Source organism: Zalophus californianus, chromosome 1 (genome assembly GCF_009762305.2).
Source record: "Zalophus californianus isolate mZalCal1 chromosome 1, mZalCal1.pri.v2, whole genome shotgun sequence".
In the NCBI taxonomy this organism is placed as follows: Eukaryota; Metazoa; Chordata; class Mammalia; order Carnivora; family Otariidae; genus Zalophus; species Zalophus californianus.
The window spans coordinates 77,272,907-77,284,931 of record NC_045595.1 but is presented as its reverse complement, the minus strand read 5'-3'; the positions used below and the strand labels follow the sequence as shown (position 1 = coordinate 77,284,931).

Sequence of the window (12,025 nt, the reverse complement as noted above, 5' to 3'; positions counted from 1 at the left end):
ATAAGGAATGTTTAAAAAATGTCCACTGTGAAAATAAAAAGTACACTTTCTCTAAAAGGCATCCAAATTGGAAAGCAAGAAATAAAATTGTCATTATTTGCAGATGACATATAAAATAAAAACCTTAGGACTCCACAAAAAAACTATTAAAACAAACCAATGCAGTAAAGTTGCAGAATACAAAATCAATACACATAACTGTTGTGTTTCTGTACAATAATAAACTATCAGAAAGAGGAATTAACAGTCCCATTTACAACTGAATCAAAAAGAATACTTAGGAATAAATTTAACCAGGGAGGTGAAAGACCCATACACTAAAAACTAAGACACTGATGAAAAGAAACTGAAGACAGAAATAATGGAAAGACATTCCATGCCCATGGACTGGAATAATTAATATTGTTTAAAAGTCCCTACTACAGGGGAGCCTGGGTGGCTCAGTTCGTTGAGTGTCCAATGCTTGATTTTGGCTCAGGTCATGATCTCAGGGTCATGAGATTGAGCCCAGCAATAGGCTCTGAGCTGAGCATGGAGCCTGCTTAAGATTCTCTCTCTCCTTCTCCCTCTGCCCCTCCCCACTCTCATTCTGTCTTAAAAAAATAGATAAATAAAAAGTAAAAAATAAAAGTCCTTATCCCTATAAAAATTCCAACAGCATTTTTCACAGAAGCAAAACAGTCTTAAAATTTGTATGGAACCACAAAGGCCCTAAACAGCCAAAGCAATCTTGAAAAAGAAAAGAGCTAGAGGCATCCCCGTCACCAGTTTCAAACTACATTAAAAGCCACAGTAATCAAAACAGTATGGTACTGGCATAAAAACAGACACAAAGACCAAATGAACAGAGAGCCCAGAAATAAACCCACACATACATGGTCAATTAATTTATGATAAAAGAGCCAATAATATAAAATGGGGAAAGGACAGTCTCTTCAATAAATAAATGGTGTTGGCACAGCCACAACTGGACAGACACATGCATGCATGAAATTGGACCCCTATCTTATCTATACACAAAAATTAACTCAAAATGAATTAAAGACTTGTACAGAAGCTCCTTGATGTAGGTCTTGACAATGATTTTTTTTTTGAAACTGACACAAAAAGCAAAGGCAACAAAAGCAAAAATAAGTAAGACTACATCACGCTAAAAAGCTTCTGCACTGCAAAGGAAACCACAAACAGAACAAAAAGGCAACCTACTGAATAGGAGAAAATACTTGCAAATGATAAATCCGATAAGGGGTTAATATCCAAAATATATAAAGAACTCCAACGACTCAATAGCAAGAAAAAACCTGATTAAAAAATGGGCAGAGGGGGCGCCTGGGTGGCTCAATTGGTTAAGCGACTGCCTTCAGCTCAGGTCATGTTCCTGGAGTCCCTGGATTGAGTCCCGCATCGGGCTCCCTGCTCAGCAGGGAATCTGCTTCTCTCTCTGACCCTCCCCCCTCTCATGTGCTCTCTCTCATTCTCGCTCTCTCAAATAAATAAAATCTTTAAAAAACTATTTAAAAAAATGGGCAGAGGATCTGAATAAATATTTTTCCAAAGAAGACATACAGATGGCCAACAGGCACATGAAAAGACATGAAACATCACTAATCATCAGGGAAATGCAAATCAAAACCCCAATAAGATACTACCTCACACTTGCCAGGACGGCTATTATCAAAAGGACAAGAAATAACAAGTGTTGACAAGAATGTGGAAAAAAGAGACCCCTCGTGCACTGTTGGTAGGAATATAAATTGGTGTAGCCACTATGGAAAACAGTATGGAGTTTCCTCAAAAAAATTATAAACAGAATTACCACATGATCCAGCAATTCCATTTCTGGGCATTTATCCGAAGAAAACAAAAACACTTATTTGGAAAGATATTTGCATCCCCATGTTCACTGTAGCATTATTTACAAGAGCCAAGACACACAAGCAACCTAAGCACCCAGTGATAAATGGATAAAGAAAATGTAATACACACACACACACACACACACACACACACACACACACAGGAATATCATAAAAAAAGAAGGAACTTTGGGGCGCCTGGGTGGCTCAGTCGTTAAGTGTCTGCCTTCGGCTCAGGTCGTGACCCCAGGGTCCTGGGATCGAGCCTCACATGGGCTCCCTGCTCTGTGGGGAAGCCTGCTTCTCCCTCTCCTACTCCCCCTGCTTGTGTTCCTTCTCTAGCTATGTCTCTGTCAAATAAATCTTTTTTTAAAAAAAAAAAAGGAACTTTTTGCCATTTGCGACATGAGTGAACCTTGAGAGCATTATGCTAAATGAAATAAGTCAAAGAGAGAAAGACAAATCGTGTATGATCTTACTTATACGTGGACTCTAAAAACAAACAAAAACCCTGAATTCGGGGCTAGAGGGAGCAACACGGTTGAAGGTGACCAATAGGTACAAACTTCCAGTTATAAAATAAGAAGTCCTGGGAATGTAATGTACAGCATGGTGACTACGGTAAACAATACTGCACTGTGTATTTAAAAGTTGCTAGGAGAATAAATAAAAGTCCCCAACACAAGAAAAAAAATTGTAATTGTGTGGTGATGAATGTTGACTTATTGTGGTGATTTCACATTAAAAAAAAAAACACTCACTCTGAGGCAAAAGATAGGAAAATTCTTTTCAAATGATTTGAAAAAAAGACACATGTATGTGTACCCCCCTGAGGGCTTATTATGTGGCAGCATTATGGGAAGTATATGGATAATCTCAATCAATCCCTCATAAGAGCTCCATGAAGTAGACATCGCTATCATGATTCCCTTTCTACAGATGAGGAAATGGAAGTCTGAAGAAGTGTTTTCCCAAAGCTAACAAAGCTAGTACTTTGAAGAAGCTGAATTATGAAACCATGTGATCTGATTTCATAGCCCATAATCTTAAAAAAGCGTTGTTAAACAAGATACATATACCCTGGAAAGGATATTTCCTAGCTTTTTGTGTGGAAGTAAAAGAAAGGTTATTACAAAGAGATACCAAGGATATCCCAGAAGGCTTTTTTGTAATCTTGTCACATCAGGTATAAAAGATGAGGTTTTTTGGTTTTTTTTTTTTTAAAGATTTATTTATTTGAGAGAAGACCACGCACATGTGCAGGCGCAAACGGGGGGGGGGGGGGGGTAAAGTGAGACGGAAAGGGAGAGAGAATCTCCACCAGACTGCCTACTGAGAGCAGATCTCATGACCCAGAGATCATCACCTGCACTAAAACCAAGAGTCAGAGGCTTAATTTACTGAGCCATCCAGGCACCTCAGGTTTTTTGGTTTTCAATGTTTTTGAAGTGGGGGGCTAGGGGCTATATAAATCATGGCTAAAAAGATAAACCTGGTTTCAATCCCATCTCTGCCTTAGCCAGGTGATTAACAGTTACCTAATCTCTAAACCGGTTTCCTTCTCTGCAAATGAAAATAATTATACTGATCTCACCTTTTCTCTAAAGGGGGTCCTATTTTTAAAAAACTCAAAGTTTTTTTTTTAACGTCCTTGGTAAAATGTAACTACTGAGACCTAAGTAATTAATAGATATAAAACTACAAGTGAACACTCACTTCCCTTCAGAAAAGTTAGCACCAATTATAATTACAGTTGCTAAGTACTGCTATTATGTAACTTGAGAATGTATCTAAAGAACACCGCTACCTGATCACTTGTCTTATTAATGATAGACTTTTGGGGGCACCTTTGTCCTAGGATCGAGCCCGCACAAACCCACAATGGGCTCTGTGCTCAGCGGGGAGTCTGCCTGAGGATTCTCTCTCCTTTGCCCCTACCTACCTCCCCCTGCCTCTCTCTCTCTCCCTCCCTCTCTCTTTCAAATGAATAAATCTTTCAAAAAATAATAATGATAGACTTTTCAGGAAGTTAGTATGTCAATTATCCAATTTGTTAAGATAACTGAGGTTGGATTATGAAACCAGCTCTTTTCTAAACAGTATAAGGATACAAGTAGGTACAATACGCGGTCTCTGGCTTTAGGAGCTTATAATCTAATTGTTAAGACAAAATTACCATGCATGAAAGTTACATAAAAGGACATTTATGTTTTTTGGCCCATAAGGGTAACAGAAAAAGATGAGTGTAAACTGGAGGATGAAAGTTTGGTGAGACTCTGAGCTAGCCTTGAAGAGTAAGATTTAGACCGGTAAAGAGAAAGAGGCATTCCCGATGGAAGGTAAGCATGCATAGCAACGTGACAAAAACCACCATGAGGGGGGCACTGGGTGGCTCACTGGCTCATTCGGGTAGGCGTGGGATCTGGGACTGAGCCCCACATCAGGCTCCCTGCTCAACCTTCCCACTCTCGCGCTCTTAGCTCTTCTCCCTCTCCTCCCCACTCTCGCGCTCTTAGCTCTTTCTGCCTCAGTCTCTCAAATAAATAAAAATCTTACAAAAAAAAAAAACCCACAACCATGATGTTCAAGAGACAGTGAAGAGATAAATTTAACTATGAAGACTATACAAAATAAATTTCAATTGAGAGGGCACATAGTTTATGAAAGAATTGGCTTGAAAGTCTAGTTGAGGAGTTCGGACTTGGAATAATGAGCCACTAAAGCAAGGTTCTTAATACAAATCTTTAAACAATATTTAAATATACAATTATGTTTTGAATTAGAAATATACAGTAAAAAAAGTATGTTTTATATTCCATTGACTTTTACTTTTTAAAAAACTACAATGTTAATTGTGGTTTTATTTTTTAAAGAAACTTATGTTTTAGAGATAAATACTTAAATATTTATAGGTGAAGTGGGTGACCCTGAGTTGGTAATTGTTGAAATGTGATAAACGGAGGAAGGCTTCTTATATTATTCTGGCCACCACTTTTATATGCTTAATATTTTTAATATCTTTTAATCTACCAAATTAGAGTATTCTAGAAAAAAGATCAATATTCACATAGTGATTAACTATATTCTAGTACTTCCACAGAAATTTTTACAACCATTTAAAAATTATAAATGACTTAATGAAACAGACCACAGGGTCTACCAATCAAAGCTTCACGAACTAAAAGTTAACTCAAGAAACTCTGCTTGGTTCAGGAAGCCTTCATAGCTGCTGTCAATGTTAACTCAAATAGTTTACTATATTTATCTTTTTCACTTTTTTAAGATTTTTAAAAATCTGCTTAAGACCCTGCAAATCAAACACAAACCAAATACATTATTAAAAGGAGAAGTTAATGTCAATCTTAAACCACTTTGCTTTGTGGTTTCAGGTATTAAAATGTAAACTTTCATGCAGTGACAATATTACTACTACATGCTGGCAAGCATCCCAACAGAAGTTAATACCAGCAACACATGGCATTACCCATCCCCCTCCCAAAAGAATATCAGAGACTATTTCCACTTTTATTTCTTCCTGTTACCCACAAGCAGGTGGCAACATAACACCAGTTTCAACAAGCAGGCAAAGTTACCCCTCTGCAGGAATAGATGACCACTGAAACAAATCCCTGAATTCTTTCAAAGGAATTCGCTTTCATCCTGGTTTAAAAGCACTTCATGTAAAAGCCAACTTCCTTATTCTGAATGTACATTTCTTGAACTTCACCACCACCAACAAAAAACATTACTAAGCCCAGCACCGGCTACATATGTTATTTAATTCTCAATGCAACCTTATTTTATAGATGAGAAAACAGGCTTTGAAAGGTTAGGCCCCTTTTGCAATATGTGTTGGAGAAAGGATCTGAATCTACATCAATCTGACATAAAAGTCCATGCTCATAACCACTTCACTATATTGCCTCCCATAAAATTAAAGTAGTCTATGATCAATAATGTATATTATGGACATAAAGATGCTCATATAACCTGACAAATTTAAAGCAAGAATCAAATCATAAAGTGGACTTAATGGAGTGATTATCTTTTTATAAACTTCTAATTCAACAAAAGGATATAATCTGTAAATAAAAGAATAAGTGATTTTTTACTTTATTTCCCATACTCGTTTTATAACGAAAACATCTTTAATAAATAAGTCAATTTTATTATCAAATGAATTTTTCTGATACTGAATGAGACCCTCTAAGTTTCATGAATTTTTTATGTAAATGAGTTGCCTACCGAGCTTGAAAGAAAAAGTGGTCATTTACCCACAAAGTTAAGCAACAGTAAATTCAAAGACTGCTATCAAATGTCAAATGCCAACCAATTCAATCTTGGAGCAAAATGTTTACCATTACAGAATCAGAGGTCCTCAGAAACAAAAATCAGGCCTCGGCACTTCCAAATAGTGAATGAGAACCATCTGGCTAACTCAATTTTCAGAAGTTGGTTGATTTTACTAAAACAGAGATAAGGGCCGCCCATTTTTAAAAATCATTATCTTGCATTTATTTATGCATTCCCCCCTCCCGGAATGGTCCACATGGACCACTAATTTATAATCTGGCATTTTCTCTCTCCTGGCTCTGGTCTGTTCACACTACATTATTGGAGTAACATACAAAATTCAGAAAATTCAACAATTAAGAGCCTGGCAAGTTATTTTGCAAAGCACCTTGGCACCCAAACATAAATGGTTAAAATGTTTTCCTGCTGTCAGTAACATGCTTTTTTACAAGGAGGACTTGTTAATATAGCAGAACTGCTACTCAACTCCCCTAAACCTCGCCCAAAGAGAAAATGAAGAATAATAAAAACGCCAATATGAAAGTTTCCTCGGGTGTTCTGAAAAAAGGGAGGATCCATTGAAAGTCCCTGTTAAATGTAACGCTTTTTAAATGTTTCTCCTGGAAACCAAGCCAGTTGGCTGAGCTGGGCTTTTTTGTGTAGGAAATGACCCTGCTCTGAACTCTATGCTGAGCAAGTGAAATGCTGGTGAATTATCGATCGGCCGTGGGAATCGTCTCTCTCTCTAGGTCTTCCCTCCTCTACTACTTCCCAGCAGGAACAGAGTGCCGAAATCCTTTAACTCCAGGACTAAGCACTTCAGTCACCTCTCCAGCACTCTCCATTCGGCCCCCACCCCGTTTCACCTGCGATGCTGACGCAGGTGAACGCTTCTTTTAATAATCCCACCCTGACAGATGGACGATCTACAGCATATTAACTGCTGTGAAACAGCCATCCCGAATGTGATTTCAATCGTATGAGACTCTGAAGTGTAAATTGCCTTAGACTAATTCCCCACAAAATCCTTTCTTCTTTGAGAGGTTAGAGCATCAGAAGTGGTTTCATTTGCATTTACAATACACACACACAGACACACACACACCTTTCTCCGGAATTTTCTTAAGCCACATTTAGATAAAAGTGCTGACCTACAGAAACACAAGCATTACTGCCAATACCCATCATCTTATGCCCGACTGCCCCGGAAGACTGAGAAAGAGGAAAAAAGATGAAGCGAGGGCTTCATGTCAGGTTCATGGTTTGTCACCCTAAGTTTCAAGTGCACATTAGGCTCCCGCAGCCGGAGCCTCCGTAGAGGTAAAGAAAGAAAAGGGGCGGGGAGCAGGGGATTCTGCGGGCAGAAGCCCCGACGGGGCGCCCGTTCGGGACGCCGGATTTCCCTCTTTTCCCTTCCCTTCCCTCCCCTCCCCCCCCCCCACCCCGGGACAGCCCGGCGGAATTCCACCGCTGCCGCTGGCCGGGAACAATGCCGCGTACGGGACCCCCACCCTGCACCCCCCCGTCGTCCGCCACTCACCACCCAGGTCAGTGCCCCGTTGCCGCCGGCTCCCGCGCCGCCGCCGGCCTTGGCCATGGCGGGTGCCTCAGCTCACAGGCCCCGAGGCCGCGGCCGCCGCTCCCGCCTCCCTGCCGGCCGCCGGGCCCCTCTGCTCCGCACCGACCGCTCCGCTCGCCGTGCTCCTAGCGGCGCCGCCCCCCGCGCCCCATCGCCGAGACCCGGGACGGACGCCCGGCCGAGCCCGCGGAGGAGGCCGCGCCGCCCGGCGCTCTCAAACTCGAGGCGCGGCGGCCGCGTCGCCCGGGCCTAGGGCAGCCGCTGAGGAAGAGGTGGAGAAGGAAGCGGGAGGACGGCGGCGCCTGAGCCGCGGTGCCTCCTCCTCGCCCGCCGGCGGGCGCCGCAGCAAGCCGGGCCGAGGCCCGGAGGTAAGCGCGGCGAGCGCAGCCGGAGAGCCCGGGGCGTCCAGACGTGGCGGGGACGCAAAGGCGCCTTGTCCTTCCTCACACTCAGCTAAGGCCGGCCGCTCGGGTTGCCGGAGTCGCCGCTGCCGCCGCCTCAAAGGCCGCCTTTGTCGGCCGCGCTGCACCCCCGACTTCCTCACATCCACACACCGAGAAGGACAATAAACAGAGCCACCGCCACCGCGGTCGCCTCCCTCTTGTCCGGCATAACACCGCACACACACATTCGCACACCAGGGAGGGCGGGAGGGAGGGTGGGCGCGGTGGCCGCCTCGCTGTCAGTCAGCCTTTTGGCGCCCAATCGGGGCCTTTTCGCCGCAACGCCTCGACCAATCCCAAAATTCCAAGCCCCCGGAGGGGCGGGACCCGAGGGGGAAACGTCATTGCGGGTAGCAACCGAAGGGAAGACTTGGGGTTTTTTGTTTGTGTGTGTGTCTGTGGGTTTTCCATTTGAGGGGAGAGCAGGGGCTGCTGTCAAGGGTCATTTGAGGGCGGCAAAAGGAAAGGGTCGAATTGGCCTCGGGTCGATTGTAATCCTCCGAGCGTGCTGTTTACTCTAAGACCTGCCGGCGAAGCCAAGGCATTTCTTTGCTTGGGGCCGCTGTGGGGGGAGGAGGGGGAGAAGGGGGGTGGCAGGAAGAAGCCGAGGGCAGTCCCAAAGGGAAAGTATTTTTAAAGAGCGGTTGTAAACCGCAGGCAAGACGTTGTAGATCACTGGTGCAAGGAGGGCCCCGTGACCCCGGCCTCCCCAAGGCTCCAAGTGGACGCTGCTGTCGAAAGAATCCTCTGCTCAGACCTTCCCCTCCTCCATCTCTTTCCCTCCCTCTCCTGTCCTCCCCTCACCCTCAATGGGATACGGTCACTTTCAGGGAAACTGCATTTAAAGAATTTGAATGATAAGGGATGCACAGAGAACGTTCCAGGGAAAGAATGCAGGGTGGGTTGAGGGTTCCGTTTCTACTCTTTGTTGACCTTTCTCTCTTCTCTGAACAATGCGGATTTGCCACTGTCACTTTTCGTTCTCATTTCTCCAGCTACGTCTACGAGGGCATATTTAATTTTTTAAACTGCTTTCAGTGGAATTTTCAAATGCCCACTAAGGAATAATTTCATTCACGTTAAAGCTTTCTAAGAAAGAAAATTACCCGTATAGCCGCACCAAAGTCTTTGGCAGATGGAAGAAGGCTTTAGCTCACCCTGCTTTTCAGTGTAATTCCATTCAACAAGTATTGATTGGATGCACACTCTGCCACTCTGTGCCAGGCTCTGTGATGGGTTCAAAATAAAAACAGGGCCCCCAATTTCAAGTCATTTATCAGCTGGCTTGTGAGACGGACTAAAAGGAAGTTAACTATCACTAAAATGAGTATTTGAGGGCATGAATTGCCACCAAATGGCTGTGACAAGAGAGCTTTTTAAAAAGATAAAAGCCGTATTGCTGCTTTGTGGAAAAGGTGTTTTTGTGAACTTCTACTGTGCATTTCCTCTCAAGGGAAAACAAAAATGTCTCAGGTCACATATTTTAACTGCCTGCTGAGTCCAGAGAGGTGGAGAACTCTGAAACATGGAAATAATTTAAACAGTTTTTCTTAATTAGCTCTCTAGTGGCCATGTAATTCTGGCATATTTGGGACTTTGGTTTAGAACAGTGAAGCCTTTCTTTACCTTGAACTTGAGGTGCAAGCTTGTAAATCAAGCAGACCAGGGCTAATCTGGGCTCTGAACCTGACCAACTAAGTATTTGTGCCTTGTTATTTGACTTCCCTGAGCCTGTCTATGCCTTGTTAAAATGAGAGTTTTTGCTCTTGTGCTTACTGTGACTTTACACTTCAAAGTACATATATTTTATAAGTTTGAAAGGGGTAAATAATTTTAAAGTTTGTGAGGTTTTTTTTATAAAGATATATGCATTAAGTAGAAGCCAAGCTATAAAATATATAACGTTTCCTTTTCAAACTTCAGTTTTCAAAGCTCTTCAGCCTCAGATTTTGAATGACTAAAACAATATATTCAAAACTCAGGTTAATTAATGGAACTTCATGTTTATCTTTTCACTCGCCTCATATGTAAACCACTGAGCCTTTTGCCTTCTAAGTGTGAAGACACTGTAGTAAATGTAACTTATTATGAAAATACTGACTTACCGAAAGAAACACAAATAAAGTAGTTGAATATACATGCAAATCAACAGCTTAAGGCAGAAATTCATGAGGAATGGGAGAAAGCATCTAGATCAAAAGTATCTCAGCTCCTGAAGAACTGTTTTGTTTCATTTTTTTTAACTGTGTGCAATAGACTTAACATTTATTATCTTTTTAATAAAATTGGTTATGCCCAACTTGAGCACAGCTTTCCCATCTAGGGCTTTGTCAAATACTTTTCATTTATATACAAATTATAGTAATAATTGCCACATTAAAAATCTATATCAGGTTTGTCTTGTTTGGAATACTACGCTATTCATATGTGCGTATTACATTTAAAGACTTAATTTCCGTCTCATAGCAAACACCAGCCAAAATAAAAAATTGTAGAAATCAAAGTCAGTTCTATAAACTGTAAAAATAAAGGCCTTTAACCAAGCTTTTTTAGTAGCTTCCATGGGAGCTTATCCTAACTACTTAAGAACTTTTATTTTTAGATTTTATGTTTTCCTATGATAGCAATAAAAAAAATGTATTTATTAAATGTCTATTGTGTGTTAAGTACTCAGGACCTGGGAATACAAAATGCAGTGAAGATGTGGTCTCTGCCTTGAGTTCACACCTTGTGTTACAAAGTTTTGAGCTAATCTTTTAAGTCAAAAGCAATTTGATATTTATTCATTTGCCCTTTAATTTACAGTTTACCTGATGAGTCACACCTATCATTGCACATTATACACAGCATGTAATTTAATCAATAAATAAATTAAGAAGATTGTAATTCAAAACTATACTTCTAGATACCCGGCAAAATTTCGAAAGAGTTTCCATTTAAATCATGTATTGTTCCAACACTGAGATTCAGTTGGGAGGTTGGGTAACGAATCTTTAACCTACTAAACATTTAAGTAAGTTAATGTTTGAATTCAAGATTCAACATCTGCAATTTGACCTCTCCATCTCATTATATTAGTTTTTTCTTTTTAAAGATTATATTTGAGAGGGAGCGCACACACATGAGCTCAAGATAGAGATAGGGAGCATGAGATGGGGACCCACAGAGGGAGAAGGAGAAGCAGATTCTCCCACTGAGCAGGGAGCCTGACAATGTGGGGCTCAATTCCTGCAACCCCGGGATCATGACCTGAGCCAAAGGTGATTCTTAAATGAGCCACCCAGGCATCTCCCACTGTGTTGGTTTTTATGGATCCTTTATATATACAAAGTAGCTAGGCAGAGAACAAGAAAAATTCATATCTGGCCTACAGTAAACCCAATAAATGGTTGTCCAGGTAATATTGTCCAGGTATTAAATGTTGTAAATGTAATTTAATGTGTTGTATTTCCTTAGAAGTGAACTTAAAGTAAAGAAGGAAGCTACCATCAATGCAGCTTTTAGGTTTTCAACATTTCTATAGTAAATATAATAGATTATTAACTGATTTTCAAAAGTATTTGACTGCTCCAAATATTTTATATTTTTACTTTTAAAATGGTACTTAAGGGGTGCCTGGGTGGCAATCAGTTAAGTGCTGGACCCCTGGTTTCTGCCCAGGTCATGAACTCAGGATTGTGAGATTGAGCCCTGTATTGGGCTCTGCACTAAATGGGGAGTCTGCTTGAGATTGTCTCTCTCCTTCTGCCCCTCCTGCTCATTCTCTCTCTCTCTCTCTCTCTCTCTCAAATCTTAAAAAAATAAATAAAAGGTACTTAAGGACCAACGGTAGTGTTTATGGATGGATGAAGATA

At 41.4% G+C, this 12,025-nt stretch overlaps 1 protein-coding gene across 3 annotated transcripts in view; it reads right to left on the bottom strand.

Annotated features, from left to right (window-relative positions):
- TOP2B (DNA topoisomerase II beta) overlaps positions 1-8,379 on the bottom strand; it is a 59,335-nt gene extending 50,956 nt beyond the window's left edge. For all 3 annotated transcript variants that reach the window (XM_027587265.2, XM_027587267.2, XM_027587266.2), the window contains exon 1: positions 7,690-8,379. In XM_027587265.2, the coding sequence (XP_027443066.1) occupies positions 7,690-7,746 (57 nt within the window). In that variant the 5' untranslated portion in view covers positions 7,747-8,379. The remainder of the gene's footprint in view (positions 1-7,689) is intronic.
- Positions 8,380-12,025: the final 3,646 nt, after the last annotated feature.